Genomic DNA, 22,389 nt, shown 5'->3' with positions numbered 1-22,389 from the left:
AAGCTGACTGCTGAGGATGCATGGGAATTCATGATAGAGGCAGGCATGCGACTCCCCAGGAAGACTTCCAAGAAGGCCTGCGGGGGTGGCATCATTTGTAGAATACATTTCTACACTTATCCAAATTGATTGTTCTGAGAAAAGTGACACTGACCAGACTGAGTAAGTTCTAGCAAATTTTAAGATGTGGAAACTATATCTTCTGGGCACTGCTGGTACAAAGATCTTTTTATGTATATAAATCCATTACTGGTGTCTACCCAGGGAGATCTGGGTGCGTACTCACTGTGGGCGAACGTGGAAGCGTGAGGGTGTGGGTCTGGGTGCCTTACCATGATGCTCTTGTACATGTTCCCATTGTTGTCCTCGACACTGATGCGGATTATGCAGGTGTCTTCATTCTGTTGGTTGTAAACGGGAGGCAACACTGTCGAGGTAATGGACGTCACGGACACTGAGCGCTTGTGAATTTTAGGGTTGTTGTTGCAGGACGGAGGAGAGGAGAGGGGGTTCATTAAGGACGACATCCCTGAGGAAGTTGTGTCCATGGAATGGATAGAGGAACATGAGGAGGAAGACTCGGAGAGCTGAAAAAGTGAACACACCCCAGGAGAACATCAGTGTCGGAACCCTGACCAAGGGCGTGCCTCACAGCTGTCAAAGCAGAGGTAGATGCTGAGATGAATGAACGTCCATTACTTCCTCTGTAACAGCCCACAGCACACGCGGATGCTGTCCCCGATGCAAGCACGCTTTTGGCGGATGCCTATCAGCGACTCCCTACTTGCCCTGGTTCCTCTGCATCCAGGTCTCGCAATTTCCGTTTTTAGCTGGTTTTAAGGAAGTGGCCAGCAGATGGCAGCAAACGCCAGAAACTGGAGGCAATATGGCCTCCGGGAGGAAGCTTCAGGGCTGGGGAGAGCCTCACCAACAGTTTATCCGGTCCCACTGCCTTGAGTGGGACTCTGCTTCATGAGCCCAGCCAAGATCGCTCCTATCCTGGCTCCACTTCACGATCAGATTTTGTAGCAGGAGAGAAATGTCTGTGCTTTAAAAGTTTCTACTATAAGGACCATAGATTATACAGCTCTGCATGGAATATTAGTCCTGGAAAGGCCCCTGGGGATCACCTGGCCCCAGTCACTCTCTACTGCTGAGGACCCCAAGGCCAGAGAGAAAATTGTTGGCAGCACCACAATGACAGGCTCCCAAATCCCCTGAATCTCATGGCCGGGTTTGCACAGTGAGCACTGAGTCACAGCTCAGTCTAGAGTTGACGATTAGTGGTAAATGAACATAGTACACCACTACCTTGGTGGCGGTTAACACTGAAGTTTGTGATGAGCTTTCACAGATCTCATCTTACGGTGCTTTCAAAACTGTCTTGTGAACACAACGCAGAGCATTATAAAGGGAAAAAGGACTCGGAGAAATAGAATGACTTGCCCAAATGGAATATGGCCTAGGAGCAGGTTCCATTACTTTCTACATTTGCTTCTAGAACCAACTGTATACATTTTCACATCCTATATCACGGACAATTAAGGAATGAGGTGTTATAGTTAATGTGTTTTCCAATTAACTCCATAGTTACCATGAACAATGTAAAATTACCTAGGAAATGGCCCCAAACTCCAAAGGTTGTGTTAAAAAAAAAAAGTCACTAAATTGAATCATTTTAAATATCAATTCTTGCTGTAGAAAATTATAAATAATTTCTCAGTGTATGAAGCTAAGTTATGCCATATTAATCCTATCGAATATTTTGGAATGCTTTTAAAAAATAAACAACATAAATTTCTTTCATGCCTGTCTGCCTTTCCATGGAAATAGAGTACAGAAATTTAGCATTCTGATCCTCGAGCTTCCAAGTAAAATGGAGTTTACTCTATTTTATTTCCTATGGATTCGTCCTATGGCGTAACTGTACGGGAAATTCCACTGTAGGGTTAGTTTAATTAGAACCAGCAAGCTGATTTGACCACACTACCTGCAGATCTATCACAATATGGTTTAGTAACATTTTTGGTCTATTTTTGCAAGTGAATCAGTTTTGTGGCTCAATCTGGGGGCCAATAGTTCGTCATTTTAACAGCATGACTTTGCTTGAAGGTGCACCACACAGCAGCTAAGAGGGTCCATTTTCCAATTATTGGTTCAATTCTTGCCCTTCCCTTTTCTTCTATATAAATCCCTTTTCCTCTGTTAGATTTTCCTCTGTTAATGACTTATGAGTAGGATAAAGCCTTGAAGATGCCTGGGTTACAGCAGCTTTAAATGGACCACCTGATGAAATCCAGTCTTACTGAGAATTTACTATGAGGAGCAAGTGTGAAAATAAATGTGTAGAGGGTGCCTGGGTGGTTCAGTCCATTAAGCATCTGCCTTCGGCTCAGGTCATGATCCCAGAGTCCTGATAGAGAGTCCCGCATCAGGCTCCTTGCTTGGTGGGGAGTCTGCTTCTCCCTTTCTCTCTGCCCCTTGCCCCTAACACTTGTTTTCCCTAATAAGTCAATAAAATCTTTAAAAAGAGAGAGAAAATAAATGTTTAGAAATCATGAGCAAGGGGATCAAGACAAAGGAATGCAAAGTACACTTCACTGCAAAGAGCCACCTCCTGGAGAACCCTGGGAAAGGCACAGCGGACATCCTGACGGCTGCGGGATCCAGGGTAGGGAGAGACGAGGGAAGTCACCCAGGTCCCACCAGGCAGTGAGCAAGGGGAACCAGGGCCTCTCCAGCTGACATTCAAGGAGGCTGCAGCTCAGCAACTACTTGCACCCAAGTCAACGATTCAGTTTTAAACCTAGACTGATTTAAACCTAATTCCTGACTCTGAGAAAGGTTCGTCGGAAGACTAAAAAATTCGTGACTTGTATAAGAAGCCGAAACACCAGCCTGATAAGGGAAAAGACAAAAAGGACATAGCAAGGGGTGTGCAAATGACACACAGTGGGCTTCTGGGTAGTTTTCAAAGGCGTGGTTGGGACCTATGCACACGTCCAGTGTACCGACATCTAGGACGGGAGGAAATGGACAGGGAGGAATCCCACAAAGACGTGTGCGATACCTCTCTTGTCACTTTTGTCCAATGTCTGCCATCAGAAAAGGGGGCTACGAAGCACAAGAAACTGTAAATAGGTGAATAATGAGGCTTCACTCCAGATTTTAACAAATTCAATGCTATGTATCAAGTCATGGGAAATGATTACATCACTGGTTTAGGAAATACGCCTGAGAAAATGGAGAACAGATTCTTAAGAGTCTGCACAGCTTTTCCTTCATGTTTGGAGGATGTGTCTCTGGATTTCCAAGTAGGAAGGTAAGAAATCCTGCAGGGGCAACACCTGAGACATCGCAGCCTGATGACTCCTGAGTGTGAAGTCTGTCTGGGGTCGGCTATCTGCGACAAGGTCACTTGAGGGTTCCCATACTGCTGTTGTTCATAACACAATGTGAAACCGGGCACCAATCCCCTTGTGGAATGGCAGACACAAACAAAATGGGGGCATTCTTCCCAACACTCCACATCACCGGCCTACGCATAAGCTAAGGGGCCAATAGTCACTCACACAGCAGGTCTGGCTGACCAAAAATCTCCCCGAAATGGCACAAATTCTAGTCATGTCACAGTTGACGTCTCTGACCCAAGCTTCCTGACCAACAGATTGAGGGAGCTGTATACAGAAGATTAAGACAAATCTTGTTTCCTTTTTATTTCTCTATGAAGCCAACGGTAAATGGAACCATCTTTACCACCTCTCATCATTTTCTCTTTTTTGGGACATGGCAGATTATACAATTGCTACCAATTCTTTTTTTTTTTTTTTAAGATTTTATTTATTTGAGCAAGAGAGAGAACATGAGGTGGGGGGAGGGTGAAAGGGGGGAGCAGACTCCCTACTGAGTAGGGAACCCGATACGGGACTCGATCCCAGGACTCCAGGATCATGACCTGAGCTGAAGGCAGACGCTTAACCAAATGAGCCACACCGGTGCCCATGCTACCAATTCTTTATTCTCCTCAGTATCCATGCCCTTTGCCCTGTGACCCCACAGTTCCTCCCATTAGAAGGAGTCCCTGTCTCATTTATTTAGGTGAGATTTGGCTACATGATTTGCTTCGGGCAATGAAATGTTGGTCGGTATGACTGAAGTAGAGTCTTGAAACATACTTGTGGAGCTGGGCTTGCTCTCCGGCTCATTTGTCTTAGCATACTAACAGCATGGCTTGGAGAGCCCCATTACTCCAAGAAGAATGAGAGGCAGGGAGAGCAGACCTGGACCAAATCCATGGCTTAGGGCCAAGCCCAACCCACGTCAACCAACCTGCAGATGTGTGAGAGTGAGTAAGTGGTGGTTGTTTTAAGTCACTGACTTTAGGAGTGGTTTGCTCGGTAAGATGATTGTGGTAAAAGCATGGCTAAGACAAGGTATGACACCAAGAGGTTGACACATCTCTGCCTCTTGACTTTTCAGTCCCTCTAAGAAAATCCTACACCTCCTCAATAAAGCGTAACTCATGTACAGGCCACAATCCTTCAGCCACCATTGGATATAGGTCCAGAACAGTATTTCCAAGGCCAGATGTGTTTAGACCTAATTCTATAAGGAATGGGTCCCCAGACTGAACTGGCTTTACCAGCTCTTATAAACATGACTTTCAAAACACTGAAGAGTGATAAACCTGAAAACAAAGATTCCCATGCGGCAAACACTACACTATGTCAGGTGTCTCTGTTAGGAATCATGCAAAGAGAATATGCATATACCTTTTTTTGAGGCTCATCAGGGGTGTCCATGGGAGTGATAGAGCCCTCCTCCGCCTCTGAGTGGTTAGACTCACAGGATGACACACTGACGGAGTCCATGCTTTCGCCAGAGCTCCCACTGGCAGTGGACTTGGGCTGCTCTTTGGTGGGAGTGCTACTGGTAATGATGTCCGACCCCAGGAAGAGTCTGCAAGAAACATGACACCAGGTGTTTGGGCTCTTACAAATCTGGAATCCATGATTCAGCAAACGTTTTGTGTTAATTAACCCGTTTGGTCAATCTTGCACGCACTGGCATTATTGGACGTTTCCTGTAGAGTGTCTCACAGATCATAGTAAACATCTTATCGGAACAGGTAATTTCCAACCTCAAAGAATGCACAGATTGCTTAGCTGGAAGAGGGGCCGCTGTAATCTGAGGACCCTCTAGGTCAACGGTTCTTTATTTTTTAACATGCTATAGACCACTCTGGCTGGGTCAAATTACCATCACCACATCCCCCATCACTTCCCACCATAAAATGAACTACAAACGAGGCTAAGGAAGGAGGATGGCACTGCTTTGGTCAAGGAACCAAAGAGGACAACTTCTGTTTCCGAACATCTGGTGAACTACAGGAAGCTAAACCACTTCACTATAAAACTAGAAGAGAAACATTAAAAATTCATTTAAAAGTTGAGCTTGCAAGACAGGAAGGAAAATCCCTATAGGCCACAAATAAACAGGGAACTGAAAACTGGAAGCAACGAGAGCTAATTCTGCAGCTGCTCTGGGTGCGGAGCGGGAAGTACCAGTCTTGGTAAATGAGGGACAAGGGTTTTAATAGAGACACAGGCCCGAAGATGAGGCCTTCTGTTTCTGGTGGGGCGCTGAAGCTGAAACTCCTCATATAGAGCCAAGACCCTCAAAGGGTAGAAAGATGTAAAAAAGTGGTCTAGAAAAATATCTTCCTACTGGCACAGGAAACAACGATGAAGCTTAGCTGTCTTGGCCTGAGCTTGGGTGAAAGAAAACCGTCTCCCCTGAAATCACCTGTGATCCTTACCAGCACCTCCCTCAGATTTGCTACATATGTGAGTAGGAACTAGGAACTCTCAGACCAGTAATAATCTTGTGCAAACTGGAATTTAAAAAAAAAAATCTTTCTGGAGGAATCTACATTCAAACCAGGGTACAGAGGATTTTCTGATAAAGATGAGCTCATAATACAAAATTACAAAATATACACAAGGAAATATCAAAGGGAGTCAAACAAGCACAACAAACAGCAGATTTAGACTCCTGAGAATTTCAGAACTTCTGACCTACAAGAATTTTCAGAAAGAAACTAATAATTTAGTCATTAATTTGACAAATATGTGAGTGTCTACCATGGGCCAGGCTATAAAATAAGTATGTTTAAGATATTAAAGACCTAACAAAAGAAATTGAAAACAGGAGTTAAGAACAAGATAACTTGACGAAAGAACAGGAAGACAATTTGAAAAAATTTCACTGCTAGAGTGAAAATGTAGTGATTTAAGGGAAAAACTCAGTGGAAGGATTAAATAACCACTGGAAAGAAAAATTGTGAACTAGATGAGAGATGTGAAGAAAATCTTCAGAAATCAGCATCAAAATATACAGACATGGAAATAAGAAAGGTTAAAAGACATGGAGATTGGAATAAGAAATGCAGACATGTGTGTAAAGAGAGTTCCAAGAGAAGACAATTGAGAGAGTGGGACAGTGACCCTATCTGAGGAGATGGTGGCTAAGAAGATTCCAGACCTAATGAACTGCATGAATCCTCAGACCCAGGAACCACATCTTGAATAGGATAAATGAGACCCAATCCTCATTTCATCTATCTAAGGGGATATCAAAGACAAAAGTAGTTCTTAAAAGCAACAGGGTAGGGGACGTGATACAAAGGAACAGGAAGTAAACAGATACCAGACATCTCAGAAGCAACAAATGAAGTCAGAAGACATGGAATAATGTCTTCAAAGTGCTGAGTGAAAAGAATGGGCCTCCTTGAATTCTATACCCAACTAAAAGAATTCCGAGAGGGAGTGCAAAATAAAGACATTATCAGACAGAGACGGAGAGGTTTTACATGAACAGATGACAGGGAGAGGAGCAAAAGGAGGGAAGGGTAAAATGTAAGAAGCAACACATGTAAAGAAACTAGCAAATGCAGCCAACCCCAAACACGCACTGACTGTATAAAATAATAGTAGAAACGATAAGCTTGATTTTTCATTATTCCAGGCATTACCTGGATCCAATACCTGGAGCATATCTTTATTCTGTCTCATCTCCAGCTGCCCCCGCCCCACCTCTTGTCCTGTTTTCCATGTTGTCTTCTTTCTGGGACCTCCAAGCACCACTGGGGCTAGAGGAGAAAGAGCTAAACTCTGATCACCATTCATAGGAGAAAAAATAATGCCGCTGTTGTACTCCTCCATGAATTCTGAGTAGACCTCTGAAGGCTGTGGATGTGTGGTCCTCAGCCCGTCATATGAGAGTCTAGCTTAGAATGAATGTGCTCAAAGACGAAAGAACGTTCTTCCATTTGTACAACTCTATGAGGTCAGTTCTGCTTTGTAAAGGTTAATTCTAACTCAATACTAGGCATCTCTGACCTTCAGACCAAACATGCCTTCCCCAAAGACCCCCAAATTCTTTCCAACTCTTTGGAAAATGGGTCATTAAATGTGGGGAGAGCAAAAAGTACATTTACCATATTTTAAAAAATGCTAAGATGATATAATATTTTGGAATTCGACAGGTATACAAATACCCTTATATGTATAAGAAATACGATGGGTGACATGGTGGCCTGTTTTATTCATGACAAATGTTCCAACTCAACTGCAGATACCAAACATTAAATCCAAGCATCTCAGCAAGATTTCACCAAGGAGAGACACGTACTCAATGTCGACCACACTTTATGCAGAGCACTGCGCCCTGAGGACCCTGCTCCCCCCAGATTTCATGGGACTGTCCCTGGAGTTTGTGCAGAGAGAGGACCCAGGGGTCCTAGAGTGGCCAGCACAGTACAGAGGGATGGCTGGAGTGGAGAGGGGTAGTGCGAAGCAGTCAAATAAAAATGTGTCTGCAGTAGTTACTGCATAAGGACATGGAAGGAAAAGCAAGAAGGCCGAAGTGGTAGCACTTAGGATTGGATCCACCTGTGCTGACTGCCATTGCAGGTCTAGAAATTTCTAATTATTTCTGATGCAGAAGACCAAGATGCCTGGCATTCCCTGAGTCACCTCGCAGGGTGCCTGATTCCCTGTGTAGGTGTCGATCTTACCAGCTGACAAGGCTTGGTCAGGCCCTTGGGTTATCTCAAAAGAGAGTTCTTTTCTCCACCATAATTGCAGTGATGAAAAGATAGCAAGACACTATGGAAAATTCTACCGAGGTCAATCTACAAGCTCATAAATCTAGTGTACACGTCACGTGTAGGTAAAGGCAATGGAGAAATTCAAAGCAGGTGCAGGTGAGAGAGGGTGCCATAGGCTAGGGCAGATACCTTAGAGTATCAAATAAAGTGGCTGGGGGAAGGCTCACTGAGAAGGTGACATTTCAACAAAGGTCTGAAGGGAGTGAGAGTGAGTCCCCCAGCCATCGGGGGACCAGTGTTCTCAGCAGAAGAAATGGCAACTGAACATGTTCAGCAAGGTCTGTGCAGCTGGAATGCAGACTAGAGCGAGCCAGGAAAGATAAGGACAGACGGATATGGGATGGGCAGGCAGGCCTGGGATGACACCGCAGTTTCTGAAGAGTCCTGAGGACCACAGTAAGGATTCCTGATTTTACTCAAAGGGAGGAAGGTATTAGGAAGTTAGCCCTGGAGTGTCTCTTGCATGCCTAGTACCTAGCGGGGGATAGAGCCATGAGTGTCATAGACAAGGCTCCTGCTCTCCGGTGGCAAATGCTCCACCACGGGAAAGAACCAGTATGACTGAGAGGGACAGGGCAGCCAGCAGTGTCAGAGTGGGGGCTCTCTCAGGAGGTGACACTGTTGCCCACATCTGAAGGACCCAGCCACAGAGAGAGCATGTCAGACCAAAGAAATGTCTGGTGCAAAGGCCCTGAGGCAGGAATGAGCCTGGTGTGGTTGATGGATGGCTACAAGATGGGCATGGCTGGATTCTAGAGAACAAGGGGCAAGGCTGGATGGGAGGAAGGTGGTCAAGAAGTTTGGGGGAACATCATGAAAGCCTCCTAAGCTAGGATAAGGAGTTTGGGTGCTATGTTCAAATAAACCATCGGGAAGTTTTGAAGCAAGGAAATATAATCTGGTGTATGTTTTAAGAGACTATCAGGCTATTTGGGGGAGAATGGATCACTGAGCAAGGCCGGGGCCAGAAGCCCATTAAGAGTGTTGCAAGAGTGGTCCAGGCCAGCAGATGACAGTGGTTCATACCAGAGAGAACAGTGGAGAAGGAGGAAGAGATTTAGTAAGTTCACAACACAAACGTCAACTATTTAACTGGTGAGTGAACCAGTCTTCACTTCTGGCCTGGCTCAGGGCTGCGGTACTGAATATCCTTCCTCTCCCCCACTCTAACAGGACCGTCTGGGGGCCCCAGGACCCCCGGGCGACACTCACAGGCTAAGCCTCTTCACCATGCTCTTCCGAGGCTTGGGCGACGTGGCGCTGGCATCAGCAGCTGCTTCGATCTCACAGGACAGGGCGTAGCTGGGGAACAGGAGGGGGGATGAGGTCAGAGCTTGAGAACAGAACGGGTTGAAATTCACATAACTTGCTGATTCTGTTTTAGAGGAAGTCTCTGATGGCTCGAAGTAAAGATGTATACACCATGTTGTCAGAGGGGATGGACTTCATGACCAGATGTTACAAATTTACCTGGGCACCTCCTGCCCTAATCCCCGTCCTGGCCTACGGACTGAGCCCCTTTAGTGCCGCATGCCTCAGAGAGGGACTTGTGCATTTTGGCAGCACAAAGACCAACTCCACTCTGTTTCTTGACCACTACTAAGCCGGGGGGAGATTATTTCTGCTACTTCCCCCCCATTACCCTGTGTATGTGGGTACATGTGCTCAACTTTTTATCTAAGAGAAATGGAAGATGAGACTTTTGCAAACTATCTAATCTTTGGTGAAGAGACATAGTCAGTTATATTATTGGTAAAGATAATTGAATATGATTTTTATTTGCTAAAACACCCTAAATTTAAAAGACTCCAAATTCAGACATCTAAATGCCAGGCAGATAGAACTTCCCTAAGCACAAGAGGGATTTATATGTGACTTGAAATGTCTTTTATGAAAGCTCATAGCTCTGACTAGTGGCTGTATCTGGCTTTGGGGTGGTGTGGAAGGGTGAGTGTGGTCAACGGTAGCTTGGTAAGCTGTGAATTATGTGGAAACCTAATGATGTATCATGTGTATCATGCTCACATGTGGGCATTCACTGATAAATGAATTTTTCAAATATTAAGCTCTAGATGTGGTTATAAAGAGGAAGAAAAAAAATGGGATATAATTAGCAAGATTCCTCTAATCATTAAAAAGTCAATTAAAATAAGGGCGCCTGGGTGGCTCAGTGGGTTAAGCCGCTGCCTTCGGCTTGGGTCATGATCTCAGGGTCCTGGGATCGAGCCCTACATCGGGCTCTCTGCTCAGCAGGGAGCCTGCTTCTCTCTCTCTCTCTCTCTCTCTGCCTGCCTCTCTGCCTACTTGTGATCTTTCTCTGTCAAATAAATAAAATCTTAAAAAAGTCAATTAAAACAACTGATAAAAAGTTAATTATTGCAGCTGATATCATGATCCTCAACTTTCTGATTCAGGATCCCTAGTCATGGGATGTCTGCTCCGTATGTGAGAAGGATGGACACACAGGGAGGAAGGTCACTCATACACACCGACCATCAGATCAGAAATGTAAGGAGAGGCAGTAGCTGCCTTATTTTCTATATGGCAAAGAAAGAAGTCTTCATCAAGCAATGACTACTGAATCACAGGTTTTGTTTTAATGTTAAAGGACCAATCTACTCTGGGATTTAAAAAAAAGAAAAAAAAAAAAAAAGGACCTCAGAAATCATCTCTCTTCCAATGAGGGAACCAAGGCGTACAGAGGTTATATGAACCACATTGAGGGCTGAGGTTGTAGAGTCGAGAAGACCAAAATTTAAATCCAAACTCTTATCACTGGCTAGTTCCGTTATTCTCTGAATCTCAATTTCCTCATTGGCAAAATACTTATTTTGCTCTCCCCGATGATAAACTTTCAAGGAAATCCCCTGGTCTTATGGCAGGGGTTAGCAAATATTTTCTGTAAAGCACCAGATGGCAAATATTTTAGGCTTTGCGGGCTATATGGTCGCTTCCAACTACTTAACTGCCTTTAAAGCATGAAAGCAACCATAAATAAGATGTAAATGAATGGGCTGTATTCCAATAAAACTTTATTTATGAATACTAAAACTTGAATCTCAAGTATCTGTTCCATATTATAATCTTCCTCTCCCTCTCTTTTTTTTCTTCCAACCATTTAAACATATAAAAACATGCGGTGGGCCGGATAAGGCCTACAGAGTCTAATCTGCTAGACCACAGGGTAAGACGACCCCCCTGCTGGGTGGACATTCAAGGCACTGGAGTTAATGTACTTTTCCGTGCTTGTCAACCAGGATTTTGAAACCTGTCCCTTGTGTCCCAGCCACAACAGAGTTCTCACCGTTCTTCCAAATGCCAACCATGTCAGGCCATAAAGCCTTTGCTCATGTTCTTCCCTCTGTCTAGAATGTTCTTCTCCGGTTCTCCTGGTGATATCTTATCTCTCTTCAGAGCCTAGTCCAAATGTCCACAGCTTTCTGATGATCTCCTCTACTTCCCCCATCCTTGGCCACATTGTTCCTGCCCATGGATCCTGTAGTACTTCTGTTACCTGCTAGATGTCAATTCTTCGTGAATCTGTCTCTCCTTCCCAACTGAAAGCTCCCTGGCAAGCTGGTACCAATGAACAAAAACGACAAACACGGAGCCGACGGAGGCGGCCGTGGTGGCGACGATGATGACGTTGATAATCAGCACGTGAACAACACTTTTCCAAATACGACCTCATTTAATCCTTACAAACACACACTATGGATGAGTATTCTGAAGACCAGGAACAATCAGTGACTTGTACAAGGTTACAAAGACAGATGGTAGAGCAAATATCTGAAAGCACACCTTCTAATGCCATCCAGCCAGCCTCTCCTGCTATGCCACCCTCCTTCAAAAACTGAGGTTCTAGAATCTAGGAGCTGCTCACTAAATAGTTGCTGAAAACAATGGCCCAATGAGGAAATGGCGGTAGTGTTCCTCTCGCCAACGCTGTAGCTCCACCCTGATGGACAACACGTATGCCCACCTCTCCTCCTCGGTTAGAAGCTGCTGCCTCTGGAACCACTGGATGAACTTTGGGTCTGGTGTCATACAATAGCTGTTGCAGGCGGATTGCAAGAGCTTGATTTGGGCAATCACTTCAAATTCCTACAGCAGACAGAACACCAAAGAGAAAGTATACAGTAAGGCCGATCCAATATCCCTCTTTTCAACATGAAGACACAGCACATTAGGATACACAATGGAGAAAACCATCTAGGATGACTCTGAAGTCCTGCCTTTCGTACAAATAAGAGAACTGAGTAACTCTTAAAAATTCTAACTCCAAATCCCTGCAGGCTTTGTAGGCTTGTCAATCCTCCCGTCCTCCTTGAAAAAGCAAACCGATGCAACTGAAACAGGCTAGCAGAGCAACCCAAACTAGTTATTACCCAAGGCCACAGTGGCTCCCTTTTTCTCTTCTATGTTTTCATTCTAGGGACAGAAAACTAAGTTTGTAAAATTGTGTACTTTTAAAGTATATTTTAAGTTTCCATTTCTATTTCCTAAAAGAGAGAGAAAAAAGTTACTTTACGTCAGGAGGCCCCTACGTTGCCCATCGCCATCTTTTTCAAGCCTTACCCCTCAGTAAATAAGTTTTGGTAGGGTTGGATATCTAAACAGTCAGGGGCCTCATAAACTTCAATGTTTGGATTTCCCAAATCCTTGGGTTCTTACTACTCCAGTAAATCCTTTAACGAAATCTTTTAAAGCTCACAAGAGAAGCAAGTATATAATCATGTCCAAAATTATCTATTCATCTTTAGATGCTTCAGTAAAGATTTTTTTTTAAGTCAGCAAAGGGTATAAGCCTTAGCTTTAGGTTTGAAGCTGAAATTTTCCAGAAGTTTAACATGCTAGTCTTAAAAGGGAAGAGAGTACCATCTAGTACTCTCTGATTCTGATGTTAAAGGACAAAGATGGGTAACTCTGGAGGCCAGTAAGTGACCTTGTTTTATTTTTATAGGACACGACAGAGGAAACTCAACAACAGCCAGGTTCCGTGGGTATCAGCTTTCCATTCAGTGACTTTAGCTCTTGGTCTTGATATCCTCAAGGAATATTTATGATCATGCTAAAGAAGAAAGTATACACTACCGGGGACAGAAGACTTAACATTTGTCTATCTTAGCATATCTAGTTAGTAATGAGCTCAGCCTAGTGGGCTCCCGAAGGCTTCGTTTTAACCCATTGTCACTTCCTCCTGGAAGTTCTCTGACCCCACAAGCTGGGGATAGATGCCCTTCCTCTATCTTCCTAGGATACCCACGACTTACACTCACAAGCCCTTATCAGTTTTATTATAACTGCTGACTTGTCTACCTTCGTCCTGGTCCGTGAAGTTTATGAGGGTGGGGAGCGCTGGGTTTTCTCTGTAGCAACCCCCAAACCTTGGCCCATGTGATGTACACCATCAATATTTGGGAAATGAAAGAATCAAAGAACGAAGGAATGAGTAAGCTTCCTCAGTCATTCCTTTGCTCACTCGTTTTCCTTTGTGTCATTTAAGTATGTATTTAAACACACCATTTGTATATTAAAAGAAACATGAGTTTTGCAGGAGCAGGACGGGGTTTGCAGCCCGGCTCCACTACCAGGTGACCCTCGGTCCCTGGGGCCAGGTCTCCACATCTGGGAATTGAGGAAGATAAAACCTACTGCACAGCACTCTGGGGGACTAATACACAGGTTCACACAAGGTACAATCATATGTAAGTGCTTGATAAATGCAAATTCTTTTTTTTTTTTTTTGCTTCTACAAAGAAAGCCTGAAGTCCCTGTTTGTCTTTTTTCATACCCAGATGAAGTAAAACGGAACACTGCAGCCAAGACCTTTACTTACCCTTCTCCTTTTCTCAAAGTTTATCAGCCCACCCTGAAAGAAATAAAATAAAAAAAAAATAGTGACAAACCAAGGCACTTTGAAATACAGCCCTACGTTGTTTTATGAATCATTACAATAGATCACAGGGATGCTGAAGGCACAATGATCAATGACACTACAGTTCTGGCTACTATGGGGGAAGAGAAGCACCGTTTGCTTCAAGAAAAACATTCTCTGAATTCTAATAGGACAGGATCGGCAGAGAGCCTTCCCATAAGATGTCTAAAACCAACTAAAATAGTAACGATAACGAAGTTATCAGAATCCAAATACATCTGTAGAGCCAATAAGGGCAAAAGCTTGAGTAAACGTTCCATTTACACTTTACTTCTTGACCCAGAGCAACAAAAACAGATGGTCATTGACTCATACTGGAAACCAAACTGTCAATGGTTTATCAAAAGGGAAGTTGCTTCTACATAGCATTATGAAAAGTTAAGTTTCAATTCTTCATCCCCTATCTCCTGTTCTCAGTAGGCTGAATATAACTTCTAAATCCTTGGGCACTCCCCCAAAATTCCCCAGTGCTAATGAGTGTTTCCTGAGATAAGCTGAGGCAGAGGACATGAAGAGACAGAGCTCGGGAAATGCAAAATGAATGCCCACAACATTATGACAAGCTTGGAGGGAGGCACATGCAGAACCACCACTAGGCCTGCTAACTCGGACAGAGTAGAGAAGCAGACTCATCACATGTGAGAACCAGGGAGGAGACGAAAACTTAGATGTACAAGCAATCCTTAAATCTCACTTCAAATGTCAAATTTCTTCCAGTTAGTATTTTATTACAGCTACTGACAGGTAGCTTAACTTTCACTTCTCTTCCCTCTGAGAGAGAAAGAGCGTGCACACGAGAGAAAACACAAAAGTGCCTCAGGGTAGGTAATTATATGAAAAAAGAAAAGAATAATTAAAAATCCACAAATCTGACCAGCTCCCTATCTTACCAAGTAGAATGTTAGGGCACATCACCCCCTCAGCCCTACCTGCCCAAGTGCTACTCAACATCAAGGACTTTCTGGAATCAACTTCGTCTACAAGGCCCTGCCATCACTTGCCTCCCCATCCCCGCACCTGGAACGGACTGTGACCTCCCCCATCTCTCACTGCCTTTCTGTCTGAATTCCGAGTACTTCCATAGTCATTGCCGGCCTTGAGACATAGCTTCCGCTGGCTTGTGAGTCACTCAGGGTGTTACTCTGATTTGTATTCCTCACAGCATCTAACAAAGGCTGCGTACATAACGGGTGCTCAACAGACACTAATAAAGCGAACTTCTCTCTTGGGTATCCAAGTGACCACATGCAAACAACTCACCTCGATATAGTCCTGAAGAGCAGTGTCAAGCATGGTGAGGTCAGTCAGGAAGGTGCCCAGGTAGGGCACGGTTCCCTGCATCACACCCTGAGGAGCAAAGCACAGCCAAACGACCTTTGTCATGACTAAAAAAGTAGAAGGGTTTCAGGAGCCGCCCTGCCAGAGCAAATGCACATATTGCTGGCTAGATTTGCCAAGTGCCTATTCATAGATGAAGGCAGCCATCTTTGAATGGCCAGGTAAGCCCTGACAGCATTCGAAAAAAATGAAGGACCACAGAAGACCATTAATGTTAACCTCCATGAATGAAATTTTTAAGATTTTTAAAAAGGATGGGAATTCTATCACTTAATCTCTAACTTTCAAAGTTATGAAAACAGGCCCCAAATCCAGGAGATCATACAAGTATGGTCAAGAGTGTTCACGGAGGATTCATATTTTGCTTAGGCAGTTTCAAGGGTTGGCTTTTCTCTTTCAGAGTGTGTGGGTACTACTGGGGTTTGGAATGGCCTCATCATTGGTAAGGGTGGGCAACTGTACACTGAGGAAGAGTGTCACCACAAAAGCATGGGGTGTCACTATTAAAATGGCCTCTTGGGGGGGGGAACCTAGGTGGCTCAGTCAGTTAAGCGTCTGCCTTTGGCTCAGGTCATGATCCCGGGGTCCTGGGACTGAGACCTGCATCTGGCTCCCTGCTCAGTGGGAAGCCTGCTTCTCTCTTGGCCTGCTTATTCTCTCTCTCACTGTCTCTCTCTCTCTCTCTCTCAAATAAATAAAATCTTTCTTAAAAATGGCCTCTTGGGGGCACCTGGGTGGCTCAGTGGGTTAAGCCTCTGCCTTTGGCTCAGGTCATGGTCTCAGGGTCCTGGGATCGAGCCCCGCATCAGGCTCTCTGCTTGGCAGGGAGCCTGCTTCTCTCTCTCTGCCTGCCTCTCTGCCTACTTGTGATCTCATTCTCTCTCAAATGAATAAAATATTAAAAAAAAAAAAATGGCCTCTTGGGCTAGGCTTCCAAAGGAGAGAAACGGGAAAGGGAAAAAAATGGTAACTCTGAAGTAGAAAATCTGGCAAAATATTACTTTAACTAAGTGATGAAGGTTAACATCACCAGTGACTGACAGGATGTGGCGAGAATGGCACTTCCACTTCTGGGATATGCTTCCCCCAAATCCATAACCTCGGCCTATTCACCAGAAAACAACAGATGCACTCTGATTGCAGGACATTCTAAAGATACCAGGATGGTATTCCAGAAGACCGTCAAGGTAAGGAGAAACAAGGAGGACTGAGAAACTCTCACAGAGCAGAGGGGCCTGAGGAGACAGGATAGCGTCCTACTGCGTGGTCTCCTGGAGCAGAAAGAGGGGTTCTCTGGCAGAAGTGGTGAAATCCCAATCAAGTGTGGATTTGATTCACAGTATCAGGCTAGTGTGGGTGCCTCAGGCTTGACAGAGGGGCCATGGCTAGAGGGGGTGTTGACAATGGGGGACACGGGCTGAGGGCATCATAAAAAGTTCATTTTTTTTTTTAAAACTGTCCCTTGGAAATGAAGGTAGAATCACTTTAATTGCATGTATATGCAGTATTCATCTCACAAAATTTCCTTTGAGATCATCTCAATTCTCTGTAAGGCCACTGAGGCTCTAACCATTTTATTTTTTTACTTTTTAAAGATTTTTATTTATTTGACAGATCACAAGTAGGCAGGGAGGCAGGCAGAGAGAGAAAGGAGGAGGAGGCAGGCTCCCTGCTGAGCAGAGAGCCCGATGTGTGGCTCGATCCCAGGACCTTGGGTTCATGACCTGAGCCGAAGGCAGAGGCTTTAACCACTGAGCCACCCAGGCACCCCAAGGCTCTAACCATTTTAAAGAGAAAAGAAATAGTGGCTTCCGTGGATACCTTCTCCTCACTTCCCTTCAGGCACTTAGGACTTTCTGGAAGAAAACACAGCCCCAGCCAGGGCAGGACCAGGTTGCTCCATGGGAGGCCAGCTGTCTCGCTGGCCAGAACTGACCGGAGAGGTTCACCCCGAGGACTCGCGCTCAGGCGCAGTCTGTCCTTCCCTGTTATGTGCACAAGGTCTCATCCTGAACTAAAATAATCTTTTTTTTAGCAGCTATTTTTAACTTATCTTTGAACAACCAAAAAAAAAAAAGTATGAAATGCTGTGAAACGTTTCATAGGCTTTCTGGTACAGAAGAGTCCTATCATTGAAACACAACATTTCTGATTTATGTCCAGCCTTCCAAAGAAAGAGAAAATCCTCCCAAAGCAGGGATGAGAAGATCTAGAGGTTGTCAGTCTCTAATTTCCTCTCTCTTTGGTTTTCCCCCCTCCCATGCTAAAAGGAGAATTTTTAAAATAAAGCTTTAAGATAAAGCCAAAGATAGTCACTATCTTTAAGGAAGGAAGTACAGTATTCCTTCAAATACTGAAAAACTAGAAAAAGGTTGGTTAGTCCTTGGGATTAGTGTGGAAAGCTGGGAAATGGAGAGCGGGTTTGGAACAAAGGACAAGGTCTGTCAGCACACAGACCAAGTCCTCCTGGGAACAGACAGACGCTCTTTCCTCGGCACCCATGTCCTAGGCCACTGTGTGTCCAAAGTCGACTACAGGAGGCATTTCTGATGGGGAACTGAAGCCCAGGAGGTCTCAAGGCCAAGGGAGCAGCAGCTTCTAAGTACAGGAGTGGATGGAGGAAGAGAGCAAGAGGGAAGGAAGTCTACCTCCCGCAGACTTCGCCCCTCACCTCTAGAAGAAAAAAATGTTCCAGAGAACACTATCCTTTGCGACTCTATAAGTGTTTATGTCCCACTGGGTCAAATGGGAGTGACCAGATGTCTCCTACAGACCCCCCAGCGCTGTGGAGAATAAATAAAGGACGGAGAACATTCTCGAAAGCAGGGGCGCCCTGCAGATCGAAGGTGCTGGGGCCACGCAGGAGCCCCGCCGCCCACACAGGGCTGCTTTCTGACAGGTCCTCAGGGAAGACTGAGGGCCGTACGTACCATATCCTTCTGGAGCTGAAGTCTCCGCTGGGTCCGCTTCTGGTTTTCTTTCACACTGCTGTCTAGGTTTGCAAACTTTGAGGTTCCTTCCTAAGAAACAGAAGCGCACACAGAGGAGAGCGATGGTGAGTGGCAGCAGAAGGAAGAGAAGGGGCCTGCGTGCCGGGCAGAACCAAGAGGGCTCCAGCGGGCTCGGGCTGAATTATGTCCATGCCTGGCGGGCTTGCGGTGGGCAGTCAGTGTGCAGTAAGATCTAGTGGCCTCGGGGGATCCCGTCTTCCCCCTGCTTCGTTAGACCCACCCCTGACTTGGTGATAAAATCCATGGTCAATACCAGGCCCGCAGTTCCAAGAACCAGAGGCCACTTCTGCACATCCCATGTTTCTCCGGGACTGATCACATGCCCCGGAAATGAAGAGTTCTTCCTCCTCAGGACATGTTGTGATTTCTTGATCTTGGCCTGAAATACACGTGCCAGCACTCTGTGAAGGAAAAGGGATTCTTTCTGTGGTTCTTTCTTAGCTAAATGAAACTTCTGTGCCGGAAGTTTTCTGAGGAAGTCCTGTATCGTGGACAACACGAATCCACGAAGGCCAGACCTTTGCCTATTTTTTCTCCCCCATGTTCCTCCCCTAACCCATCCTCCCAAGTTACTTTTCTCAGACCCGGGACTCTTACGAGTCAATCCTTCCTCCTGGGGCCTGGGGATGGACGGCTCCCCTTTGTCTGCTCCTGCCCGTTGTCACAACAAACTCTTCCGCGATGGTGACTAAACTCCAGTCTGCTGACTGAACACGGTGCTTTGGGGTTTTGTGGTTTCAGGGTCTTTTAAGTTCTCATTTTCCAGGAACTGTATGGATGGGAGGCATGTTTCACAACTCGGTTAGGGACAAGCGCTCTGGTAGCTTTTCCTCGGTCAGTCTTCCCAGAGTCCGTGATGTTACCAGAACCTGTGACCTTCCCCGATCGCGCGGCGCAAGAGTGTCTTCTGCAGACTTGGTCTTCCCCACTCGGCGAGGCCCCAAGATCTCCTATCGTTCACCAGCCCTCACCTGGGTCCAGAACCCACATGACTCACAAGCTACTTTAAGTCTCCCTGTCACAAATGATGATAAGGAGCAGTACTCCTGCGTATAGCTTTTCCTGGGCATGAATGAAAGCCACCGAAAACGTGCCATTTCCCAGGCGAAGGGATGGCGAGTCCTCCCCAGTTTTTGAGAATTTGCTTGGAGTGAGAAATCACTTCTGACTTAAAGGCAAGTGTCCATCCCTTTCCTGTGTGGGTCCCTCTGGCTCCCTTCCAGCTTCGTGGTCACTGGAAGAGGCACCATGTGTGGAAGTCACAGAAGACAGATCTCAAATTCTTCAGAAGCATTTCTGACAAGTTAAAAGGCTCCCGAGAACCAAGGAATAGCAGAAAAGGAAAGGAAGAGCACTCGGGATGGCCTCCTTGCTGGGAGGAGGGTGAAGACCTGAGGTGAGGCCTCGCAGGCTTTCGGATTCCATGACTTCATGATTCCGAGAGAGTGAGACTCCATTTCTGGCTGGGTCACTGAAGACACGGCCCAGCGGCAGTGCTTCCAGATGAGGTGGCAACCCAAAACCTATGATTTGTCATATCCAACGGTGTCCGTTTTCTCCTTCCTTGGCCCTAAAGTTTTTGCTCTGCAGCTCTCAGACCACCAATTCCTTGAAACCCCTTGGAAATTTTCTGACAGCATCACGCTGTTCCTTCCTTCTGACTCCTTTTCTGGCCCCGCTCATGCTCCTAGTGTCTCTTTCTCCTGCCAAAGTCACCTTCTTGTTTTTTGCTATAATTGGGTCTTTGGAAACGTCATCCTTAATGACTGCCTATGTTTGGATGAATTCCAAATTGTTCCCTCTCCTTCGGCCAACCTCCTGCTCCCCCCCTATATCTTTCCCCCTCTGTCGTCCTCCTCTCTCTCTCTCTAGTGAAAATTTCTTACCTGAGTCCCATCTTTTCTCTACCTTTGTGAGTTCAGGTGCCCTCACCCATCCTATTCCCCGGCCTCAGATGGATGTAGGCACTGGATTTTTCTCAGTGTTGGACACTTTCCTGCCCAGAAGTTAATGGTAATGATTTGAATGGGTCTTCACAGTCCCAACAAGCTTCTGCTCCAAAAGCAACTAGACTGTGTTTTAGGGCTTCACTACACATATGTTTCCACCAGAGCCAAATTCCTGGGCCTTTCTCACAGTTGTTTACATCAATTCCACCAAGGAGAGTTCTCATCCAAGAGTCCCAAGGACCAGAACAACTCGGTGGCATTCTGCTTTCCTGCTGCTTTAAAATTTATGGGGCGCCTGGGTGGCTCAGTGGGTTAAGCTGCTGCCTTCAGCTCAGGTCATGATCCCAGGTCCTGGGTTCAAGCCCCACATCGGGCTTTCTGCTCAGCAGGGAGCCTGCTTCCTCCTCTCTCTCTGCCTGCCTCTCTGCCTACTTGTGATTTCTCTCTGTCAAATAAATAAATAAAATCTTTAAAAAAAATTTATGGACTCTACAATTCACCTGCTCAGAGTCATCTAAGTTCACTATCACAGGTTTAAGGTAACCTGTGATAAAAATAAAAACAAACAAAAAAATAAAAAAAAAACATTTTTCCCAACAATTAAAATGAAAACCTTGGTTTTTGTTTTGTTTTGCTTTTTTTTTTGTTTTAGATTTTTGCCAATTATTATGTTGCCTCAGCTAGCACATCACAGAAGTAGAACATTACATCTACCCAGAAGTAGAGGAGAAGACCAGTCTTTAAGACTAAGATTATCCAACTGTAAATCAGTGTGAGTCCAGGAATGGCATATTAAAAACAGAGACCAGCAGTTTTTCTCAGTGGTTCTTTTGAGACCCTAACTACCTTGATTCCTTTTTTTTTTTTTAATGACATGCTGAGAATTAACACTCAGAATTACAGACGTCATATGAAGAATGATCAACAAAGGGACCTACATATACATACAGCCTGCCCCAAATGTTACACCCTCATAATGATAATGCACAGACCATAGGAATTTATAGCCGAGTTTTTCATTTCTTTGGGAGGGGAGCCATGCAGAAGAAATTTGACTTAGAGCACAAGGGCCAACTTCTACATTTAAGAAAGGTTTACGGGAACTTTAATGTCTAGATACGGCTTTGCTTCTAAGGTTTTGGCCAGAACACCACCACCAGGCAATGGGTTGCACGGCACTGACTTTATCTGCGTTGGAAGGATGACTCAGAGCTATTAGGATTTGAATATACGGCTCCGGTTAGTCTAGCTTTGTGCTCCGGACAGGGAGACCACTAAGCCATCTCCTCCCAGCCAGATGAGTTTCCATTTAAAGTCGGGCAATCCAGGGGGACGTGAAGCAGGGAGTAACACGATCTCAGCAAGCACTGGTTAGTGTGCGGTTAATGAGGTAGGCCAGATGCGGGGCTGGACATCAGCACAAACTGCCTTGCTCCGAGAAGGGCTAAGAGGGGGCTGGTTCTCAAATCCCGTGACTCCGAAGGCCCACCAATTCATGCAGTCAAACAGAGTTTCTGACCACTCACTGCGTCCCAGGCACCGTGTCAGGCATTAGGGCTAGAACAGTGACAAAACCGACCCAGTTCCTGCCGGCAAGAGGCTTGCAGGCCAGCAGGGAGACGGGCTGAGTACCTGGCAGAGCCCAGGAAGAGGAGGACTCAGGAGAGCAACCGTCAGGAAGACCGGAACAGATGCCCTTACAGGAATGACTGACAGGTGTCAGGTAGATGCCTTTTCTTAGGGCCCCCACCTCCACTGGACTTTCGCCCCTACTCCAAGTGTGCTCTGAGCTCGTGTCCGTATCCCGTCCTTCACTCACTCTCATTTGTGAGGCATCCTTTGGCTTTGCATGCACACAGCATGCCAAAGTCTAGAATCACATTTGCATAGTGCTTTCAGATATTTTATCTTAGTCAAGCTTCGAAATAATTCTCTGAGGTCAGTGGACTAAATACTATTACCCCCAATTTACAGAAATAGAGA

General features: G+C 45.4%; 1 protein-coding gene across 5 annotated transcripts in view; it reads right to left on the bottom strand.

Moving 5' to 3' along the window:
- The window catches only part of RGL1 (ral guanine nucleotide dissociation stimulator like 1), a 255,851-nt gene that overhangs the window by 8,735 nt on the left and 224,727 nt on the right, over window positions 1-22,389 (bottom strand). For all 5 annotated transcript variants that reach the window (XM_047704124.1, XM_047704126.1, XM_047704123.1 and 2 more), the window contains 7 exons: window positions 18,377-18,466; window positions 15,369-15,455; window positions 14,010-14,042; window positions 12,153-12,274; window positions 9,383-9,472; window positions 4,773-4,959; window positions 333-587 (listed from right to left, as the gene is read on the bottom strand). In XM_047704124.1, coding sequence (XP_047560080.1) covers window positions 333-587; window positions 4,773-4,959; window positions 9,383-9,472; window positions 12,153-12,274; window positions 14,010-14,042; window positions 15,369-15,455; window positions 18,377-18,466 — 864 coding nt within the window. The remainder of the gene's footprint in view (window positions 1-332; window positions 588-4,772; window positions 4,960-9,382; window positions 9,473-12,152; window positions 12,275-14,009; window positions 14,043-15,368; window positions 15,456-18,376; window positions 18,467-22,389) is intronic.

The sequence above is a fragment of the Lutra lutra genome, chromosome 15 (genome assembly GCF_902655055.1).
Source record: "Lutra lutra chromosome 15, mLutLut1.2, whole genome shotgun sequence".
Classification (NCBI taxonomy): domain Eukaryota; kingdom Metazoa; phylum Chordata; class Mammalia; order Carnivora; family Mustelidae; genus Lutra; species Lutra lutra.
Note: the sequence above shows the minus strand (reverse complement) of the source record. Positions and strands in the feature narration are given on the sequence as shown.